This window comes from Tenrec ecaudatus, chromosome 11, assembly GCF_050624435.1.
Source record: "Tenrec ecaudatus isolate mTenEca1 chromosome 11, mTenEca1.hap1, whole genome shotgun sequence".
Lineage (NCBI taxonomy): Eukaryota > Metazoa > Chordata > Mammalia > Afrosoricida > Tenrecidae > Tenrec > Tenrec ecaudatus.
Genome location: NC_134540.1, coordinates 17,952,061 through 17,976,057, shown reverse-complemented (window position 1 = coordinate 17,976,057; position 23,997 = coordinate 17,952,061). Strand labels below are relative to the sequence as shown.

At 40.1% G+C, this 23,997-nt stretch overlaps 1 protein-coding gene across 11 annotated transcripts in view; it reads right to left on the bottom strand.

The window, feature by feature from the left end:
- MYCBP2 (MYC binding protein 2) overlaps positions 1-23,997 on the bottom strand; it is a 253,443-nt gene that overhangs the window by 91,811 nt on the left and 137,635 nt on the right. For all 11 annotated transcript variants that reach the window (XM_075562947.1, XM_075562949.1, XM_075562951.1 and 8 more), the window contains 13 exons: positions 23,705-23,896; positions 22,073-22,279; positions 20,548-20,679; positions 18,730-18,908; positions 16,374-16,516; positions 14,778-14,878; positions 13,551-13,769; positions 11,121-11,346; positions 9,651-9,769; positions 8,983-9,070; positions 6,769-6,818; positions 1,921-2,093; positions 212-356 (listed from right to left, as the gene is read on the bottom strand). In XM_075562947.1, the coding sequence (XP_075419062.1) occupies positions 212-356; positions 1,921-2,093; positions 6,769-6,818; positions 8,983-9,070; positions 9,651-9,769; positions 11,121-11,346; positions 13,551-13,769; positions 14,778-14,878; positions 16,374-16,516; positions 18,730-18,908; positions 20,548-20,679; positions 22,073-22,279; positions 23,705-23,896 (1,974 nt within the window). The remainder of the gene's footprint in view (positions 1-211; positions 357-1,920; positions 2,094-6,768; positions 6,819-8,982; positions 9,071-9,650; positions 9,770-11,120; positions 11,347-13,550; positions 13,770-14,777; positions 14,879-16,373; positions 16,517-18,729; positions 18,909-20,547; positions 20,680-22,072; positions 22,280-23,704; positions 23,897-23,997) is intronic.

The window sequence follows — 23,997 nt, the reverse complement described above, 5'->3', positions numbered from 1 at the left end:
GCATTACAATGTCCTAAAATTTAACTGTAAATCAATCTTAGGGAGGAGCCCACTGCCATGTGCAATCCCACAGGTGACCCTGAAGGGCAAACGTAGAACTGCGTTGACTGTAACTCTTCCGGGGACTCTAAGCACCTGCCACAGACAGACAACTTTCATCGGTCAGTGTGTAGATTGCAGAGGTTGACCAGCTTCACTCGGACAGTATTACCTTCATGTTGGGAACATGTACCACATCCCCGTACTGGTCTTTTGTCTGAACAGTTATGGTGGTTGGCCAGCCACAACGAATGTCGTCCTTATTCAGGATCAGAGATGTTTTCTGAGGATCAGCATAGGAGTCTGGCTGAAGCCACCTACAAGTGATAACAATGCATTCGTTCATCAGCACTTTAGTGATAAACAGTCAGGTAAATAAGAGCTGTATCCAAACAATGTTCAAACCCAACCTCCACTTCCTATTCAAGACAGTAGGCACAGGGCCTTTCTGGGAGAGTGATTAATGCCAAGTTCCTTTAGAGCAGTGGTTCTCAGCCTTCCTCATGCCGTGAGCCTGTAATACACTTCCTCATGTTGTGGTGACCCCCCAACTATAAAATTATTTTTGTTACCACTTCATAACTGCCATTTTGCTACCGTTATGAATAATCATATAACTGATAAATATTTCCATTGTTACAAATTGAACATAATTAAAGCAGTGATTCATCACAAAAACAGTGTGTAATTATATATTGTGAAATATTTATTTCTAATTACAAATCAATGAATTTTTGTCTTGAAGCATGGTGTAGCATGGGTAACAGTCTTGAGGCCGGGTATTAGTATGTGGGTGTATTTTCATGTGGGCGGACCTGCCTGGAGACGGATAGAGGTGCGGTGTCTTGGTTCCTAAGATCATCGGAAATATGTGTTTTCCGATGGTCTTGGGCGACCCTTATGAAAGGTTGAGAACTGCTGCTTTAGAACATGATTTATTCTAGAACATTAGACTTTAATATGCACAATAGAGAAGTAATTTTTATATCCAGAAACATGATATTTTAACTATGGCTAGTTCAAAATAAAAGCAATAAAAAACTAGATTGTATATAGTTTGCAGTTCCAAATGCACTCATTTGTTCTGGGGCCTGATTCTGTTTGCCAACCTGGGAAAGGGGCAAATGTATGTACAAACAGGGACAGAAATGGCATTTTACTAGTTCAAGGGGTACTGCCTATTTCTCCCCACATACTTTCTCAACTATCTTCCTCCCTACATTCTTTATGTAAATGTTGCCAATTTTCTGTAATTTGTGAAATCAATTAGCACATTCTGTGATCTATATTCAAATTGCCTTATAAAATAAATAGCTAATTCATCACAGCATAGCAATGAAACTGACTTAAAGGTGGTTTTATTCCTAATTAATATTTTGATATCGTTAGTCTTTTTAACTTCATAAAACTAAAACCCAGAAAAGGTTAGATTTACATTTTGTTTTACCAGTAAAAATCGCATGAGCAACAAACTTTAATTCTTACGTCTTCAAATAAAACAAGTACCAGCCCCTCAAAAATAGGCTAGAACTCTGCAAACTCAAGTGATTTGCATTGTATCCATACTGATTGTAGATTTCCAAAACACAGCAAACTACGCTGCTACAATAAAATGCAGTGATAAACCTGAGTTTAATCCAGATGTTACATTTCTCAACTACATCACCTGTTCCAAATAATTCTTTTTAAAAAGTTCACCTAGAAAAGTATAAAATAAGCATATCTATCATATATTATATATATACACATATATATATTAGCTACCCTTTAATAGTTCAGTGAATTCTAAACACAAACACCAGATTTATTTTAGGCAGACTTTTTATATTCTATTTACTCCTTTTTCATTTCTATGAGCAGAAGACAGAAGAATGACATTACCTTGCAAGCCTCCCACCACTTGATCCTGGAACACAGGCAATGAAATCATCCAGAAAGGACTGCTCATTGCTCTGGATTTGAAGTGGTAAGTTTCCTTCCAGGGCCTCTAATATAGTTGGTGAATGAGAGAGAGCTAAACCCTTTCCAAGAATACCAGAATGTGTTTTGCACACCTGTTGAGAGAAAAATCATTTATACACTTAAAATATAAATCATTACCTCCATGAACTTTTGACGTGTGCAACAACTTTAGATAAGCCTTCTGGGGAAGTTACTCTGGAGGACAAAAATATGGCAACAAAAATTCCAGTATCTTTCTGCTGCCTTACACCTTTCTCTCACAAAAATACTGGCTCTCTCAGATTGGTTACAAAGAAAGATTAGAGGGTGAGGCTGTGCTCCACCTGGGTTTTGTTGCTTTGGGTTCTGCAAGCTACCTGAGCCCGTGCAGTCTCTTTCCATCAGAAGTACCTCCTATAGGTAGCTGTAGCAATCAATTTTAGTATCAATTACTATCAGCTAAAAGGACCCCTGATGGAACAATGGCTAAGCATTAACTCAAAGGTTGGTGGTTCAAATCTGCTTTGCCACTACTCAGTGGGATAAAGATATGGAGATCCGCTTGTTGCGATTTATGGATCTGGAAACCTTGTGGGGCAGTGCTAGCTGTCCTACTGGGTTGCTAAGAGTAGGACTTGATCCCACGGCAACTACTCAGGCCTACCGACAATTACCATCCCCAAACTGCGTCTGGCTCTTTTGGAGGGGCGGTACTATGGTGTTGACTTAAACAGTATTAAATATCTTATTGTGGTTGCACATGAACTACATTAGTCTAGCCTTATTATAATTTATTAGCCTTATTATAATTATGAAAAAGGAAATATGTTTAGAATTGTCAGCTAATAAGCAAGGCTTATGTGTTTTATTTTTTAAGCCTTACATGTTTTTGAAAAATGTTGTTAAATGTTGAAAATCTAGTAATTTAAATGACTAACTACAAAGCAAAGTATTTTTTTTCATACGAAAGGGTTACTTATCCCGGTAGTATCAACTTTGTACAACAGTGACCTCAGCAATCTACAAATTGTGCAATTTAGTGAATCAGTCTCTTTAGGCTCAAACAGGGTTGGGTTCAGATCCTGGCTTTGGACAAGTTATTTGCTGTGTGATCCTAGGTTAACAAATTACAATCCATTCTTTATTCTGTACATGATAGAAATTAGATTTAAGATAATATTCCTTTTACGGGGTTCCTGAAAGAATTTAAATCAAGTAACATACATCAAATGCACACTACACTGCCTAACAAAATCCAAACCCACTGCCATCATTATCGATTCCAGTTCATAGGGGCCCTGAAAGACAGAGAATTGTCCCATGTAATTTTTCCAAGGTTGGAAATCTTTATGCATCAGTCTGCCCCATTTTTCTTCACACGAATAGCTGGTGGGTTCAAACTCTTGACCCTTTGGTTTGCATTTGAATACCGGGATCCTTTTCTGCTGCGTAGTCCAGCACACTTAGGAAGTAGGAGGTGGTGGTTGTAAGCTCTCAGGTTGATTCTGACTCACGGAGACCTTATAAGGCAGAGCTGAACTGTGGATAGTGTTTCCAAGATTGTAATCTATCTTTCCAGGAGCAGAATGGCACAGTTTTTTCCTATGGAGCTGGAGTGTTCCAACTGCCAACCATTTGGTTAGACATTCCCTAAATCCCACCATCACTAGAGCTCCTAATGAAGCAAATCTAAAATTAAAAAAAAGAAAGCCAGAGCTATGACCACTGACTTCCAGCCACCATAGAGGGCAGTCGAACTGCTCCACTGGGTTTCCAAATCTGCAATCTACAAACCGACGGCCTGGCTTTCTCCCACTAGTGGTGGGTTCCAACTGCAGGCCTGTTACGTTAGAAGTCCAGGCCTTAACCATGTGTGCCACGAGGGCTTTTTGCCTCAAAGATCCAAAACCAAACTCACTGTCCTCATGTCGATTCTGACACACATTGACCTTATACAGCAGAGTACAACTGGACCTGTGCATTTCCAAGACTATAAACGTTGGCAGGAGTCGAAGAAGTCTCATTTTTCTCCCTCAAGAGTAGCTGGTGGCTTTGAAGTGCAGACCCTGTGATTAGCAGCCCAATGCATAACCCACGACACCACCACTGCTCTAGTCTCACAGAGGGTAAGTGTTTAATATACATTAGACCACGACAATGGCGACGTACATTGTGGTTGTGGTGGTGATGTGTGCCACTGAGCTGGCACCTCCTCCCTTGTTCTGTTCTTACAACTAACTGGCTCTTGACCCATGTACAAGTTTCAAATGAGCACAATGAAGTGTTCTTGCATTTCCACTCTTCTTGAGGTTATCCAGTTTGTAATTATCCAGTCGTGTGACTTCATAGTCAATGAAACACGAGTCAACATCTTGCTGGTATTTTCTGTTTTGAGCCAAGATCCACCTCACGCCAGCGATGACACCCTTTGTTCCACGTCCTCTTCTCAACTCTGGCAGCTTCCCGGCAATAGGCTGCTCTAACTGTCACTGGATCATCTTCGGTCAAGTTTAATTCCTGTGTGCTAATGACATTGTTCTATAGTCTGAGCATTGTGTTGGGTGACCTTTCTTTGGAATGGGCACAAATATGAATCTCTTACAGTTGGTCAGGTAGCTGTTTTTCAAATTTCCTGGCATAGAGTGAGTGCGTCCAGGGCTTCCTCAGCTTTCTGAAACATTTCAATGGGTATCCCGGCATTTGGCGAATGACTTCGGTGTAGCTTAAACGTCTTCCTTCAGCACCATTGGTTCTTGCTCATATGCTTCTTCCTGAAATGGTGGACTGTCGACTAGTTCCTTCTGGTGTCATGGCTCTGGGCATTCTCTCCATCTAATCTTGGTGCTTCCTGCATCTTTGAAGATTTTGCCTATAGAATCTTTCACAATGGCAACGTGATTTTTTCTTGAGTTCTTTCACTTTCGGATATGTTGAGCGTGCGTTTTCCTTTGCTTTTCTAATCCAGGTCCTGGCACATTGCATTATAGTATTTCACTTTGTCTTCTCAAGCTGCCCTTTGAAAATTTCTATTCAGCTCTTGACTTCATCATTTTTCCATTAGCTAGTATATGATTGATTGCCAGTTTCATAGTCTCTTCTGATATCCACTTTGACAGTTCCTTTCTTTTAGATGATCTTTGCGCTTTCTTCAAGAGTGATGGTCTTTGATGTCCTCCTAAGCTACCTGGATCTCTGTCATCAGTGTTCAATGTGTCGAATCTGCTCTTGAGATCTTTTCAAAATTCTTATTTGCCTGCTGGGGACTTTGTTTTAATCTTTTTCAGCTTTGTCCTGAACTTACATCTGTTCCACAGTCCGACCCTGTACTGGTTTTAGCTGATGATATTGAACTTTCCCACAAATGTAGTCAAATTGGATTTTGTGTATTCCATCTGGGGAAGTCCATGTGTAAAGTTGCCCTTGTGTTATTGAAAAATGTTGAAAAGCAAGCCGTTGGTTTGGCAAAATTCTATCATGTGATCTCCAGCTCCGTTTCTGTGCACCAGTCCTTATTTTCCAACTACTGCTCCTACCACTATGTTTCCACCTTTTGCATTCCAATCACCAATAACTATCAATGTATCTCGACCACATCACATGTCAAAAAATGGAACAGGAGTTTTTTCCTCCTTGGAACAGCAGTGTAATAACAGGTTTTCTATATATCTGGCCTAAAGGACACTTCATAAATTATACTGAAGAATAATACATCAACCCCTTGTATGGTCTCCTTAACTAAACTGCTACTGGACACACAACAAGTATATGATAATGTTTGTGGAATAAAATCTGTTTGTATTTAAAATGCAAATATTTAACTGAAAAAAAAAAGTTAGGTGTTTTAAAGTCCAGAATGCTCTTGACATGATCCCCTGAGAGCACAGTGGACAAAGCCATGGGTTTTATCATCAAATCCCAGCCTTGTCCCCAGCGGGTGCCTGATGGTGAGAAACAACCCTAGTGCCCTGTGCCCCCTTCTTGTCTTTTCTGTATATGAAGGACTCTTCTCCACAGAGCTGTGGTGACCACGGAGTTAAAATATACCAGGTGTTTAAAAATAGTGCTGGTTAGAGGAAAGGTCAAGTAAGTACTTGTTTTTGTTGTTACTGCTTGGGTCAATGAATCTCAGGAATTAGGAAATTTGGGAACTGTCCTCTAACACCGAAGTAGGTAAATTCTGAATGTGTCACATAAGTTCTCTGAACCTTGGTAATTGTACTGCAAAACTCAAAGAGGTACTACCTGACCTCAAAGAGCAACTGTCAAAACAAAGAAATAGCATTACAGATGCTGTAAGCCATCCAGTAAGTACTCGCCTGCCAACTCGTTCTAACCACTTCGTGTGGTACACAGGGCTAGCACAACCGAAACTCACCTTTAGTCACATCCCACCAGAGTTGATCATGCTTGTCCAACCACACACTTACAGTCAGTCGCCTTTGTGAAAATGCTCTCCCCCATTCTCTGTCTGATACAACTTTTTCCCCAAGATCCAATTTAAATGTCTGCAGCTCCGTAGTTGTCCCTACACTCTTGACACTTAATTGCTCTTCTCTCCAAGAAGATTATGTCTAACTCCCGTTAACATCCCCCGATACCACATGGTAACAAGCACATCAGTCCTTCCCATTAAGGGGAACAGTTACAGGAGCTTTAGAACTGCCAGTGAACAGAACAAAATCCACAAGGAAGGACTCTGAGGGCCAAGGGGGGAAAAACGGCTGAGCTGAGTGAACACTAATTGTACAAGAACACACAATGGCTGTTCTGACAGTGCGTGGGCAGTACCTGTAAAGCAGCCTCTTCAAGAATTTCAAGATCTTCCTCTAATTCATTACCTGTGGGGCAAATGAAAAGCTTGACTAAAACATATACTTAGTTCAATTGTCTGGTTGCTTCCAGTAAGCTCTTTTCCATGTATCAAGACTTACCCTTGATAAGTCTCAGTGGTATACACTTAACAATGCCAAATATTTTCAGAATGAATATATGCTATAATTCACTATAAGGCAATACTAAAATAACAGCAATTAGTTTATTTTTAATATATGTAATATATTATAATACATATAAACAATTTATATTACATTACAAATACACACACACATACATCTCAATACAAGCCTACTGCTGTCCCTGTGATTCTGACTCACAGTGACGCTCGAGGACAGAGCAGACAGACCTGCTCCATAGGGTTTAAAGAGAAGAGTGTCATGAGCAGCTGGTGGTTCTGAACCACTGTCTTTTTGTTTAGCAGTCAAGCAGTTTAACCAATTAACCTACTAGAGCTTGTTGTACACACACACACACACACACACACACAAATATGTATTATTTTTAATTTCATATATTTTTATAAAAAGAAAAAAGGGAGGGAACTGATTATTTAGAATCCAAGCCTTTATTTTTTTCTGCCTTCTACCTTTAATATACCACAGTGACTGAGAAGCGCAAAGTAGTGACCGCATTGTCTAGCAATTTCCCTCTTTATCACTTAATATATGTAATATTTTATTTATGAGCTGTCTTTGAAAGTTTAAGGTACAAAAATTTGTTATGTACATGGGACATATTTAAGATAAAATATTTAAATGGTGTAGAAATGCGAAACAAAACATTTCACCCCATTTTTTATGGTATCTACTCACAAGATAATCAGTGTCACCATCTTTTCAATCCATCCTTGACCAAATATTTTTGTTCATTTGTACAGGTATGTAAAAGACATTGCTACATCAAAGTACAAGGGGCTTCTAGAAGTTTATGGAAAATGGAATTAGAAGTTGATGGGATCTTTCCATTAACTTTCTTGAAGCCCTCTTGTCTGTGCATATAAAATCTTAACAGCTACTGCAAATTTCCTCCAAAGAGGCTGGGCCCACTTTGCTCACATGAATGAACACAAGAGATTTTAAATCCTCACACATGTACCAGCATTAAGTTAGAGCAGAGTGAGAAGAATAAAAGGGGCAAGAGAGAAACAGAGAATGAAAAAGAGGGCAGAGAATGAGAAGGGACGTTGAGCAAGGACGGGTAGTCTCAGTGGAAGCGACAAATGGACTCGGGGTGGGGAAACGGGACAAACAGAGCCTAACTAACTAACTAACCCACTGCAATCAAGTTGATTTAGACTCTTAGCAATTCCCAAACAACAAAGTGCCAATATGTGTGTGTAAAGATTACCCTCCTGATCACAATTAGTGACCCACACAAGTGTGCATTACCCATTTCTGCGATTGCCTCATTTCTCCATTCTGCTTCACAAGGTCACTTCTTAAAAGACTAACAAGATTCAACCTGACTGCACTTTATTTTCTAATTCCACTTAAAGGACTTACATGTCTATCATTTTAACAAAATATTTGAGTATATCGATAGCCTATATATTTTCAAATCCAATGACAGATTTTAATTGACTTCTCAGACACACGCAAAACACCCACAAACATACTGGTTTTTCTCCTTCCATGCTCACCACTCCTCTGCAGTATTATTTGTCCTTTCCCCTACTGATAAGGCCGACTTTGAAATTTGAGTGTCAGCTTCCCCTCTCCTTCTCTTTCAAGCTCGTTTTCCACCATGGCTTTAAATAACAACTCTGTGCACATGACATTTCTATTGGCTTGTGTATTAACTTTAGACAATAAATATGCAGTTCCCTACTTGATATATCTCCATTACAGTATTGAAAACATAGCTCATACTTCTGAAAGAATTCCGCAATCCAGTGTTTTCCACCCATTCTTGGCTTATAACTTTGAACAAAAAGGAGGGTGTGTGTGTGTGTGTGTGTGTGTGTGTGTGTGTGTGTGTAGACAACTCCAGTAAAACAAAACCCAAATTACCAGTCTATTTAGCACTCACTATACAGTAATGTATATGGTTATGAAATATATTTGTCATCTAGTTTTAGAACTTGCTACAGTAAAAAACATACTACTCTTAAAATTAAAAAGGGAAAAAACCCCAAAAATCACAAGCCTAGTATTTGACCAGACTTACCAATAAGAAGTGCAAGATCCTTTTTCATTAAAGCTGCTGCACAAACCCCACCAAGATTTGCCAACTCTTTTTCCAACTGGATCACTCCCTGCAGAATGGCAAAAAGAGTTCAATGCTGCAGAACATGTGCAGAAATGGAGCAGGCTACTAACAAAAACGCGACTTTCATTTACGACACAGTTTTAGAATCTAGAATAAAGCACCTGTTAATTGAGGGTTGAACAAAATCAAATTATAGCTCAAGCTGAATTGAGGATCTGGACCTAAAATGTTCACTGTCCAAAGAATTTTTCAATTATTATTTCGAAGAAGCACGATCAAGCCCGTCCTTTGTTTTGAATTACTCTATGATTAACATACTTTGAAGAATCATTGTATTAGTCTCTTTGCTTTATCATTTATTCAGAAAAGTACAGCACCTGTACAAATTTGGGGCAGGTATAATTTACACTAAGTTGTCAAAAGCGGGTCTGTGTTCCCTTAAGTCTCTCACCTTTCTGCATGTTTTGGAGTAGCAAGTGATCATGGGCCCTGATAAACTGCAATGTGTTTTAAGTTATGCCTGCCCTACCTTAAAATTAGTTTCAGTCTTCTGGAAAAGAGACAACAGCAGCAGCCTTTAAAACCAGCGCCTTCTTTAACAGAATTAAAGATTAATTCATTCTTACCTCATCAGGTCCAGGACTAAATTCATATCCAATTGCAAAGCACTTGAAGCCATAGAAAGAAGCTTTGTCATCTTTCACATAATCTGAAGCAGTCTCTAGCGAAAAGAGGGCTTCATTTCCTTAAAATAAATAAAGGCGAACGTTCAGTTCAAAATCTGAAATATTGTTATCAAAATTTCTTCCTTTAGCCATCTTACGATAGAAATCTAATATAGAACTAAAAATAAGTTTTCTTTTTTCCCTTTTATTTCTATACCTAACTTGAAGGCATCCAAGGAGCAGAGTGTTAAGGCACTTAGCTGATAACCTAAAGGTCGGGGGCTAGACCCCCGCAGCTGCTTCACAGGAGAACGTGGTGGCAGTCTGCGCCCTTCGAGATCACAGCCTTGGACACCCAGTGGGGCAGCTCTACGGTTCTACTCTGTATGAAGAGATCAGTATGAGTTGAAATTGACTTCAAAGAGTTTATATCTAACTGAAAGGAACAATGAGTATATCCCAAATGCAGGGCTATGATTTTGGGGTATTTTTGGTGATCAAATTATCCTTCTGAATCATCTGTCCTACCTTTAGATTACACAATCAGTCACCTTTCAAAGATCCGTCAGTTAATTATTTAGGTGACCTAGATTCGTCTTGTTTTAAGCGGCGTAACAATTCCTTAACCCTGGCATTTGGCTTTTTCTCAAATATGTAAGCAAGCAAGAAATACATACGAAGTAAATAATAAACATGCCCATCATAGGGTATCCATGAATCAGAATTAACTTGATGGTAGTGAGGTTTTTAAAAATCATTTCTATTAAACACACCTATGATTTTTATTAATAGGAGTAAGTTTTTGTTTTATTTGGGTTTTACATGTTCACCTTATGTACATGCAGTTCCAATATTTCAGAAACTATGAAATTGCCTATTTAAAAGGCAGTTCAGGCCAGAAAAGAAGCTTTTGCAAACAAACTGGCTATTAGGTTAAGGCATCACACAAGTAACTGTGATTAATTGGTTAAAATCACAAAGATAGGACACATTGAAACACACCCACACACCCTCTTTACAAGAAAAATCAAACCAAATCTCTCTCACTATGTCTCAGAGACACACACCCAAAAGATAACTGTTCCAGGGCCCACATCAATTAGGAGCCCTTAGTAACTTCCCAAAGTTGGGAAAATGAAGATCTAGATCACTTTGTCTGTAGTTGGTTCCAACTGCTCAGACAAGCCCACCTCAGTACTGACTCTTCACTGTGGGTGGGCTACTCTTCTTCCACGTGATCCTTGAGATGGCCTCAAAGCTCTGCTTATGCGACACCCGTGGCCAGAGCATCCTCTTTCTTCCTCAACTGCAATCCACATGCGCGGGAGCTCCCCAATAAATCCCTCTAATGTGTGCTGTCCTTGCTGAGTCCCTATCAGCACACACGCATGTCTTTTACCATCACAGACAAAATAAAAACAAAAACCTCACCAGGCAACACTAAAACCATTGTAGGCCATCCCGAGGAGCCTGAAAATTTCTTTAGTTCTATCCACGAGTTAAGATTTTCATGAACGGAGGTCAGTTTTGGTCCATATCCTGAATTCTGAAGGGTTCTGACTGGAATCAACAAGCGGAGGACATCTTCTGACTGTGCAGTTCCACACTGTGGGTCAAACTCGATGGTCATCCACCTTACACATTCTGGGAATGCCACCTGAGGCAACAGGCAAGGGAAACACGTAAGACTCAAGAAGAGGCATGAGGTTTCCGAATGGTCCCCCGAGAGCAGGAGAGCCTACTGTACAGGTCAGGCTTTCAGCCTATAGAAATGTAAGTTTACATAGGGAATGACTGCATTGCCTAACACCGGGAGAAGTGAAGGAATTATGTTCAATAGCGATTGTCCTCACTCCCCACTAGCAATAGCTACTGTTCTCTACCTAACAGGAGGCAATGCGCACTGATAATACACAGATATACCGGAAAGTGCTTAATCTCCCTAAATACTCAGCCTTAATTTGGAAATATGATTTTGTGTGTGTAAAATGTTTTCTATTTATATTTCAGTTTGCTCTTAAGGAATAAAAGCAGGCAAACCCAACTATGATTTGATAGGCAAAATAGGAAAATGAATTAATGAAAAATGAAAGTGCCAGATCCTAACCATGAGACCACATGGGAAGGAAGGCTACTGAAGAAAAGTGATAAATTACAAAAAACAAAATATCTGCAACTTTTAGCTTACTCAAGGAACAGCAACAAAACACCCTCAAGAAACTCATGTTATACAAATAAATACACACATGTGATTAAGGCCTTTCTTTTAACTCTACTTTTAAAAATCTTAAACATTTACAGTGTACGACTATGTCTAGTAGTTATAAATGTACATGCTTTAAAGTTCAATTATGTGTTTCTCTCCATACAAACACACAGATAGCAGAAATACATCAGCAGTAAACTATAGAATGTGAGCCCTAGTTTTGCTACGCATACTAATAATGTTTTAAAAGTACCTAGAACACTAAAATAATAATCTAGAAACCATTTATAAGTCCATATATAACTGCTAAATGTTTTAGAAAAGAACATAGGAAGGGGAAGTCAGACACTTATGTAGATAAGAAACCAGAATAGCAAAAGCGGTTATATAGTTGAATATATTATCATGCACATTTTTATTTCTAGAAACATGTCTATATATTCAAAAAGTAAAATTATATCAAGTATGGTAGAGAAAATACATAAAAATTAAGGATAAACAAATGAGCTTAACTATATCAGATTAATCAGGGGGGGCGGGGGGTGTTCAAAAAACTGTGGAAAACACTGTTAAAAAACACTGAATATTTTGAATGGACTTTCTGGAGCCCCTGAAGAGCTAACTAACCGCGCACACACATAACAATGACTGACTCAACCCACTTTCGAGTATGGTACTTTGATGATACAGCCTCCGGATTTTGTTTTGGAGGCAAAATTTTTACAAAAACACTTCATTTTACCTAGAAATTTTAGTACTCACAGGGGCATACAAAGTGAAATGAATGTCAAAGACCAACATAACATGGAACTGAAATTAGTAAGAAGTACTCAAAACCTGATAAACACAGTAAAAGGAGAGGTGGTCTGGCCACATTTACTGAAATCCAAGAATCAAAAGGAATCACGACAGCAAAAGATTCTAACAGTTATTTTTCAGGGTCTTAAAATTTCAGAAAAACAATGAAATAACTTACAGATTTGCTTTAAGACAATGTAAAGGGGAGAGGGTGGGTGAAGGTGGAGGTATTGATAACTTGCTTGTGTGGTCTACTTTCTTGTCTAACATTTTGTACAATAAAAAATATTTTACACACATATTCTTATATTCAAAGCATACGAGCTTAACTCCAACTTAAACTGAGGCAGTGAAAGGAGGGCTCTTCCTTACTTTACCTGACACAACTTAACAGCAAGAGCAAGAAGTTTGAAAACTCCTTAGCAATCCCATTCAATTTAAAAACACTTCATATGCTTTTTCTTTTTAGCATAATAAATTATGCTACTTGAAGCCTCCTACCTTAAATATATGAAATTTCAAAGCTCAGGATGTGGTACAATATTGTTCGGTTCAAAAGGGAGTTTTAAATTTTATTCCTATGTTCACTACTATGACAAAGTACTCCATGTGCTTTAGCATGACATATACTAAATCACACCTGTAGCAAGATTTGAGACTAAGTCTCATACACGACAAAGCTTCACAATCTTACAGATAAACTATTTGTCCTGAGTCCCTTCCCTGCGTGAGTGGGTGTCTGAGAGTGTGTATCTACATGCTAATCCTCTGTATTCAAAGACAATAAAAGCAATTATACTCTGCACAACATCAAGTAAGCTTTTACATTTTACTTTTCACTAAGCACACGTGTCTACCTTGTAGTGCATAACACATGCCGGTTTATAGGGATGCTCGCTCTCTATGACTGCGTAGTGGTTAGATGTTGTGCTTGCCGAGAGGCCTTGGTCAGGCTGGTTACCAGTGGTGCTGTCAGTTGACTGGTTCGGGTTGAAGGCCGGCGGAGCATATTTCTGATTTAAAATGGCAACTGAGGGCAGCAGCTGTTGAACAAGGCCAAAGACTTCGACAGCTACCTAGTTATGTACAAAAACATAAAAGGTTAAATGAATTCATACACGTGAACAAAGTTGTAGACTTATAAGCCAATATAATTGCTGATACAACTTTCATCTGTCTTTCTTCAAAGGAAGTTCATTTTATGGCGTCACTAAGTTCTCTTAGATATCATCTAAACAATGACCAGGCCGGCAGTGGCTGAGCTGCACTCTGTGCTGCTGAGCGCACTCTGCTCCCTAGGACCGACAGGCTCTGGCCTTTCACAAGCAGCCACGGGCCTTCCTCTGAGACATCTCTGGGGAGGTTTGATCGCCAGCCTTCTGATGAACACTTTCATTTCCAAACACCTTTACCTTTTTGGCAGTAAATTAGGTTTTACTCTATATTTAATTGTGTCAAAGTTACTCATTTATGATTTTTTCCACGGGCTGGATATTTCACTATTCAAATAAACTCCTATACATTCACAATGCAATTATTATTTAAGATGGACACAGCCTGGCATCTACCTCAAAAAATGAAGAAAATCTTGAGTTAATGCAGTCTTTTCTCACATATCACATTCCTAAAATACATTTCTCGAATGCTTCAATTCACTAGGTGTAGCGCCAACAAACAGGTATAGCACGCCATCAAGCAATATTAAGAACAATACTAATAACTTCTATTTAACTGTCTGCTTGTTACCTGGTAACATAGGTGTCTCAAATACTCGTGTGTGTGTGTGTGTGTGTGTGTGTGTGTGTGTGTGTGTGTCTCTCTCTCTCTGGTAACCTAGGTGCCTCAAATACTCCTCTCTCTCTCTCCTGGTAACCTAGGTGCCTCAAATACTTCTCTCTCTCTCTCCTGGAAACCTAGGTGCCTCAAATACTCGTCTCTCTCTCTCTCTTTTTCTCTCTCTCTCTCTCTCTGGTAACCTAGGTGCCTCAAATACTCATGTCTCTCTCTCTCTCTTAAAGGAATGACACAAAGTCTAAAGTGAAGTTTACAGAAAGCTCCACAGTTAAGAGAATTAAATTACATACCTTGGGAATCGCAGCGGCCACTGGTCCTATGTAAGCTATAATGAGAGGAAGCAGCATGGAAAACAGACTGGAAGAGCTTAGCAGCTCCGGAATGTCATCAGCTGAAAAAAAAAAAAAGACATAAAAATTACAGCTAGCCAGGCACCCGAAGATGACACTGGAAGGTACAGAGGAGTAAAAGGCAGCAAGTGAACATGATCACACACACAGCCCTGAGATAACAAACACACATTTTGGAGGTGAAGGGAGGTGAACAAGTGTGGGCCGGCATAGGAGAGCATGTCTACGGGCACATGGAAGTTTAGCAGAGGCACCGCGACCTAGGTGTTTGTGTGCACTGTTTGCATGTAGTGGAGCATACAGGAACAAAGTCGTGCAAGCTGCTTAGCCATGACCCACGTTCCTGAGACTGTAACTCTTCTAGTTACAGGTAGGCGAGTAAAAAGCTTCATTTTTCTCCCATGGAACTGGTGGTTTTGAACTTCTGGTTCTGAGACCCTCAAAATCATCAATACCGGCTAACATCCCACACCTCACCAACAAGAAGCAGCTCCAGCCTTCGTGTCCTCTCACTACCAGAGTCAATTCTGACTCGCAGCCACCCTATAGGGCAGGGCAGAACCACCGCAGTGGATTCCCGAGACTACAACTTTTAATGGGAGTAAGAAGTCTCCTCTTCCTCCCGAGGAACAAACGGCTGCTGGTTTCTTTAACTGCTAACCTGTGGTTAGCAATCCAACACATAATCCACTCTGCCACCATAGCTACCCAGGGGTCTGAGTTAACTAAATGTATGACCAGAGGGAGCAGCCTAGTTTTTAAGTTGACAATTTTGTATGTCCTGCCAATTATTTTACACATATCTATTTTAGTTGAATCTAGACAGTGAAAACTTTTATTAAGTCAGGATTCCCAATATTGAGTTTTTAGATCTGCTGTTACATCAGAATATCCTGGGGTCTTATTTTCTAAAACATACTGAATGACTGTGAATGGACCAAATGTTCTTTATTTCTAACAAGCTTCCCAGCTGGCTCTCAAATGCAACCCGGTTTAGGAACAGCTGTGGTAAGAAAGGGTGGCAGTATGCAGTGGTGACTTGTTAAAGAGTGAGACTGGTGAGGCCGCTCCACCTGAGCTCTGGGACCACGGCAGCAGGACAACAGGGAGGATGGGACAGACAGACGAGAGAGCTTCCAGTGGAAGAACTCACTGAACTAGATGTTGACCAATGGTGTCAGGGAGACCTACAACTTTGGGTAACTGGGGATGCCCTTATTGGAAACGGTGCATTCAACAAGAAAAGCAGGTGTAGAGGGAAACAAAATGTTCTTTTTCTACTAAAAGGAGAACGAAGCAAAGATGTAATTTCCTTTATATTTTTTCTCTTAGTAGGCTTCTATGAAAATAATACCAGAAAATAAAGTTTGAAATATTCTCAAACAATTATGTCAAGTATGGCTGATCCAAAATTAATGTGCGTGTTATGTGCAGCTTCATAATGAAAAAACTACTTTGGTAGACGATGTCCTTTATTTAATAATTGTACACAAAAATTTTAAATAACACTATCAACAAGGAGAAGAAATGCATTACCGTCTACAGCAAGTGCTCTGTGCAAGAGGTCTTTGGCAGCTTTGACGACAGTGCTCACGACAGAAAGAGCTCGGCTACAGTTCTTATCTTCTTCATTGGCTTTACTCAGAAGTTGGGACTGCAAGTCTCCATCAAATTCACTCCTGCAATATGAAAACCCAGGAGAGTACTCGGTACTGGTAAGTGAAAAAGTATCTAACTCTACAAAGCATAGCTCAGCCAGAGGCACTCCTTTAGGGAAAGAGTGAAAACAGTTCATTTGAAGGCTCTTAAAAAGCAAATATGCAACCAAAACCTCCCAGGGAGAAAAAGGGGGCTTTGAAGAAAAAGCAAGTGGCAGAAAGGAGTAAAGAAAAGAGGTGTGGGAAAGGTAAATAAAAACCTCTCTACTCTGGAGGGTCTTGAGCAAGGAAGACGTAGTATGATTTATATTTGTATCGATGACTCTTCCCGAGCTGTGGAGAACTGACTGGAGGAGGGCAACAGTGGAAGCAGGGGGACTACTTTGAAGACTATAGCAGTTACCTAGGTGAGAGGCAGAAATGGCGTGGATTAGAATGGTAATTATGGGACTGGTAGAAGAAGTCAGATGTAGAACATTTTAAACGTCCAGCTGTGAGGACGCATCAACGAGCTAGAGAGAAAGGGTGAGGGGAAAGAGAGCAGGATGATTTCGAGGTGTGGGCTGTAACTGTGGATGGGGCGTGTTCAGTTCATGACATGAAGCTATCCATTCGCTAAGTACAGAGAGCACCTTTCAGAGGACTGGTGGTATCAGGCTAAGCGTACACTCACTGGGGTCTACTTTCCTGTCTACAACACGAGGAACTGGGCAAGTTGCTTCCGTGCTCAGAGGCATGCTTCCCTCGACTGGCACGTGAGAGTGGGAGACACACCTCAGTGGGTTACCCTGAGGACCGGCAGAGCTTAGAAAGCTACCTTGGTATGTTAACATCCTCCTCAATAGCACTGACCCTCTTAAGATTTCACAGAGAGAGCGCTGGATATTCTGTCCAAGGCCCAAAGGCCTCCCCAGGGAGCCAACAAAGTAGGGTGGCAGAGAACGTGAAGCGTTTGGTGGCAGCTGTCAAAATAACCCAAACAGTAGACTTGACATATCCGTTCTGAACGGCAGACCCTAGGAAGAGGCCCTAAGAGCGCTGGAGGTCCTGGATGTGAAGGGTTTGGCTGCTGGCTAAACAAACCCACCCCCCGCACCCTGAGGAAAGATGAGGCTGTCTGCTCCTGTGAAGACGTAGAGTCCCTTAGTGTGAAGACAGAGTTTGAAAAAGAGAATCAAGTCCTTTAGTTTACTGTAGCACTTGCAGAACATGCAGTTCTTTGTGATTGGGGAAGTCCACAGGGGCATGCCAGGATGTAGCAATTTTAGCGCCTGGTGTTTTTAATATTTCATTAACATGGAGAAGGGAAGAAGAATATTTACAAGGGGGGGGGCTGGTTTTGCGCTATCTAACTAGATAATGCAGTATCTTCAGATTGTCTATGAAGGAAATGGGAGAGATAGCAAGCCCCCTGAAAGTGGCTGAAACATGAGAGATTTGATGTGTTAGGTGAATGGTACCCACTACTACCTCAGAGTGCAGCTGACTAGAAAAGTCAGACTTAGTGAGACATGACAATTTTAAAGCCTCTTTTTACAACCCAAGAGTTATCACCACTCATTATTTTGCACAATTTACATAACGGCAGGGTTTTCATGAAAAGAAACAAATCCCTCTACATTCTAAGCTTACTGACACCATAACACTTTGCAGACTAGATAGTGAGAACCAGGTAGTGTGACTATTTCGGGAGAATCAACCTGATCACTGATTTCAGGTGTTTTATGCACGGAAACGAATACATTCCTCTTAAATCGGAAACTACCGCGTAGCAGATAAAATTTTCAACGATAGTAAACAGAACAGAAGCAAAGACATTGTAAAGAATTTAGCTTTATAGTAACAACATATTTAAATATTAACACAGATTTCTTTATATGAATTAGCACATGTTGTGCAAGGGGGAAAAGTGCAAAGTACAGGTTAGCCCTAGGAGAACACAAAGGTGAACTGAGCACTAGACTGCTAGCCACACGGTCCATGGTAGAAGCCAGCACTGCTGAGCAGAAGGGACGCACTGGGGCCCTGCTCCTGTAAGGATGAGAGCCCAGAAAACGCCACGGGCAGGTGTACTCTGCCACCACAGCGCTGCTAAGGATGCAAGTTGATTTGCTGGCACACAACAACAACAATTTAATTATAACTACTCATTTTCCACCTTGGTAGTGAATCGTGTGCGCGCGCGCATGCACACACACACACACACACACACACATACACACACCCTCACTTACCGATAGTACAGTATCTGTGGAATCTGTCCTCGGGTTTGGTTTGTGCCGTTACTACTCAAGCTGCACGTGCTGAACGTAAACGTGACACCATCGGGGCACTGAACAGTGGTCATTCCCCCGTCCCCATTGGCTGTGCGGCTTCCATAGTTCCGCAAGCGCACAGCATACTTAACATTTTCCTTCACAGTAAAGATGGAAAATATGTTCAAATCTCATAATGGACAGAGGAAACACAGATATTACCCTTCTGGAACTAAGCTAGGCAAGTATGCTGAATTTCTCGACTACATTTATAGACAATCAAATTGAATGTGTTTTTAATGAATTCATAATGATCACAGCCAGCATTCAAGGAATGTGTTTTATGTGACAGAAATTGTTCTAAGTACTTTTCCTGATTTAATTAAATTAGCCCTTAACAGACCTCAGGAAGTGAAAGCAAAAGTAAAAGATAGAGACTCCGAGGCACACAGAAGTCCAGAAACTTGCCCAGCTCACACAAGCTAGTTTAGTGGTGGAGTGGGAAACTGAAATAAAGACAATGTGTTTAATTACTGCTTTTAATCACACTGCATTAACTATAAGAAAAATTAACTGATAAAATATTAGATTATATAAAGTAACATTTTCATCTGTTAACTTAGGAAATATTTTAAACAGAGAAAAAGTAACAATCCTTTATATTTTTATTTTAAAAGCTAGTCAGAATGAGAAATACTGAGGCATGCAGAAATGAAAAATATACAAAACAAGAAACGAGTGTTTGGAATATATGTACCGTATCATACAAAACGTTAGAACAGGATAAAGCTGCCTTATAAACCTCATAATGAAGGCACTTTGCTACATACTTCAGTATCTAGACATTTTTAGATAAGTCTCTGCTGAGCCTACCTGAGCCAATGCTCTGCTCTGCAAGGAAATTACGGTGGAGTTCAGAACCACTCCATAAGCTAATGTTAAATAAATGTTCTAATTTATTAAATGTGCCCACTGCTCATTGAAAGCTAAGGTTAGGCAGGGCCCAAAAGCAGATTATTATATGAAAATCCGTGTTCTGTGCCAACGGAGGATAACTACAAACCATTGAGAAAGAACCGTGGCCCAGCCAAGCTGGCACACAAAGCTTAACTGCACTAGTCAGTGTTTTTCTTGCCCTCGATTGCTGACAGACATGTACTGTTAATGCACAAAATAGTCATATACGAGGATTTTTTACTATTACCATAAATCTAAGGTGTCAGAAACAAGATAGTTGATGAGTGAGGAGTTCTGCATAGACCCGAGTATCAGCTGCAGCACCTAGTTTCACCACAAAAACGGCACACAAAATGTGCTGGAAAACGCGGCTACACACAAGTAGTTACGGTTATTTGCTCAAAAACGACATTACATAAGCTATTTTTATAGTTAACATTTGCTTTATGAGGAGCCCTTTACTTCCATTACTTAGTTTGTTCTGGACCAAACTACGCCGACAGTTTCCCAATCTACGGACGGGGCTCAAAGGTGTTCAATGAAGATTAAGCCGTCCAGTACCGTACACCTGGCATGTGGCAAACAAGGACCAGAACCTAGGTCGGTCTGACAAGATTTCTATCACTATCCCCAGGAAAGACGGCATACAAAAGCAGAAAATAAGATAGAACAGTATCAGAAATATAAATATTTCATAATATCTGAAACATCACATAAAGAAAAACTTAGGAATAGCTGTATTTAACAAAAGCCTATGATGGACTTTTCATCTTCCTTTTAAAGAAAACTGAAAAAAACACACCCCCCTTACTGACAAGAGAAACCTTGGTTTGAAATTACCTTTAAAGGCACAACCTTGTCGAGTCTAATTTCAGCTATGTCACTGGGTGAATCATCTGTCGTATAGGTTCCTTTGACCAACTCTAGAGAAGTCCACCGGTGCGAGTGAGTTGCGTCTCCTGCATGTTCACTCTAAAACAAAACAAAAGGCATCAGTCTCCTGACTCCATTGTCTCAACAACTTCTCTAAAACTTTTCCTTGTGCATTGGGTGAAGATTTTGAAAACAGCTCAGTGTTCCATTCAAGAATTCATACACCTTTTGTTATATGTCATTCGTTGTAAGAGGCTTGATTTATAATTAATTTCTTCTTTAATTAAAGAGAGGTCTACAAAATAGCTACCTAATCATATTCATGCTATCTTTAAAGAACTACCATCTATAACGGTCTTGTTAAAATGCCAAATTTTAGCCAAACGATCTGGCATATTCTCACTCAGATTGACCCTCTAGGGTCTGCCACATAGGTTCCCAACTGGCCTACAGCCCCTTCTTAAAAAAATTACTCAGTGTCCCACAACCTCTGGCAAGTACAAACTTTTGTACTCTATCTCATCATCTATAGTGTAGGCATCTGCTCTTTTTACAGGTGCCTGGGTCATCCCAGTGTCCCCCTGGGGACGGCGTCTCCCACACCTTGGGAGATGTGGCTGAAAAGCTTTGTGAAGCTGCCTGCCACAGCGTCCCCCTCAGTTTAGCTTCTGGGTTCAAACCACCAACCTCTGGGTGAACAGCTGAGCAATTTAACCCCTGCGCCACCACAGTTTCTATATAATTTGTAATGGACTCTTGAAATCTATGAACCCACTTTCTCGTCTTCAAAAGAAACTATACATATATAAACACATATACAGATAAAAATAATTTCAAGGGTATGTTCATTAACATATTTAGAAAGGCATTCTCAAATGTCTCCATTTTCAAGCAGTGCATGTAAAAGAAGCTGTTAGCATTTAAAATGTTATTATAAAATGAAATATTAGCATTTTCCCATACACCGTTAAGAAAAAATTCTGGTATTCCAAACCACTCACTTGTATTTCCTTTCCTGAGCAGTCAACAACCCATCTCATAGAATTCAGCTTTTCTCTCTTATGTCTTATACCAATCCAGCTTCTTGATAAGAATGCTCTGTAGGACTATGGTCTAGTGAAAGGCTAAATGGATGAACCCAAATCAACCTCTCAGAATAATCAAGCTACATACTAAGAAATTATTTACAGAAGATCTTTCTGGTTCTGTAAACTTACGTACTTTCTTTAAAAATGGCAACAACAAAACCACTCATGACTACATAATTTTTACACTTTATTCAATTTCAAATTCATCCTCAAGTACAGAAAGGAGGCAGCAGTGACCAAAAATAGCACTCAGACCGTCAGAGGGGGTGACTTCCTTCTAAGTCTTTGATGCCTTCCACCTGTGATTCATCTGCTCACCTCTCGAAGATCTGGACTTAACAGACCATGCTAAGCACTCATACACAAGCCACACAGCAAACGAATCCTATATAGGTGGTACTTACATCATCAACCAATACCTCTAATTCATATTCGTGAATTCCACCTCCTCCATAAACAGAGAAACCAACCACAACTATTCCAGGTTTGTCCACTGAGAAACAGATTGCATCAGGAGACCCATTCCCAGTGTTCCAACTTCTTCCCTGACTTGTTTTTGTGAAACGGTTCGCACTGGCTTTTACTGAGTGGAGAGAATTCAGCCCATCAACCTGGGAACAAAAGTATTATATCAGTACTCTGTCCCAAAGGTTTCTAAATAAGCACAACAAAATAACCTATATTTGGTAAGTGGGTTAAAAACTTCCTAAAGATGCATTCCATCATGACAAACTAACAACAGTCATACTTAATACACAAAGCAAGATCACTGACAGTTATTTTCATCTTTTCATCACATTAAAAACAGTCCTGCATATTCCACTTAATTTATAATCAGGTAGATAAGCACCAAAATTATCAATCATAATATAAGCATGCATCGAGTCATTTTGAAGAGAGACAAAGATTTCATTAACATCGTACAATCACTGGGTTTCAAATTATGCTGCACAGAGTTCCAGAGATGCGTGTAGATGGGTGGTTAGGAAGAGATGGAGACAAGGCCCTCCTCGTCAGCCAGATCACCTTTGCCCTGACTGCGAGTTTCCAAGCACGGCTTCCTTTGAAGACAGTGTACTGAGTCCTAAGTTCGAATGGCACGGACACGCACAGGGACACTACGGTGAACAGATCATCATACTCATCATAGGTCTTCATCAGAGATTCTGTTTTTGCCTGAAACTGCTCTTTTGAACTTATGGGGCCTGCTTCTAATGTAAACTGGCCCCAGAAATTTGAGAGACTCACAGGAAAGAAAAACATAAGTTTACTGACTCTAGCAAGAAAGAAAGGAGGACGTCTCAATCTGGACTAGGAGGAACACCCCCCCCCCACCCCCGGTAGAAAGTCCGTCTTTCTGCAATGTTGTGCATTCCTTTTGTGAGAAAGTAAATTGTCTGAAGGAAACCAGACAGGAAATTTCTGAGGAGGTTCTACCTATCAGCACAGACTGTCTTTCATCCTCAGTAGTCTAGTACAGAAGAGAGCACTATGGGCATTCACAGTTCTTCATGCTATCCGTAGCTAGAAGGGTGACGGGCTACTGACAAGGGTTTGAGCAAAGCCCTAAGCTCAAATGAAAGCCAACCAAGAAACCAAAGGCGTATTCCCCCCAAAGGCAGTAAAATATGCTCTCAGGCACATTTCTAAAACTTACACCATTCCAAATGAATCCTAACAAATGTAGATTAGCTGGGTTAATTCAGAATACATTCTAAAACCAATCTATCAGAAGAAAAAGCAAAAACCAGAAAATATAAAAGCAATAAAGAGAAAAGACATCTTTTCTTAAAAAAAAATGATGAGCCAGGGACACAGACTACCTGTGGTTATTCAATTTTTAGTTAGATTACACAGGACATTTTACATTAAAATGTTTATGAAACTAGGAGAATGTCTGTTGTATTATTGGGATACACTGTTAAGACATTGACATATTTGTATTTTAAAATTACTTCTTATAAACCAAAAACTAGTAATAAAATTTTAAAAAAACAACCTATATGGAAATTATAAACCCTCTCAAAATCCATTACCTCGGAGCCCAGTGCGGATGCGGTCAGTTCGCTGACGATGCTGGCGAGCAACCCACAGGTGTTGGAAACCAGGTGGGAGGAAAAGAGCTCATTTTCCCTCCGCAGGCTGTTCCTGACTGGCAGAACGACAATAACCAGCATCTTCTCCAGAACTTCCCGGAAGCTTGTCATGCCTGAGATACTCTCCTCGCTCTGGGGTATGACGGGAAAAGAAGACGTTGTTCTGGCTGCCTTCCCACAGGCTCCCAAGTATAGAGGCCCATCTTTCTAGATGACGCTCTTAAATCACAGAG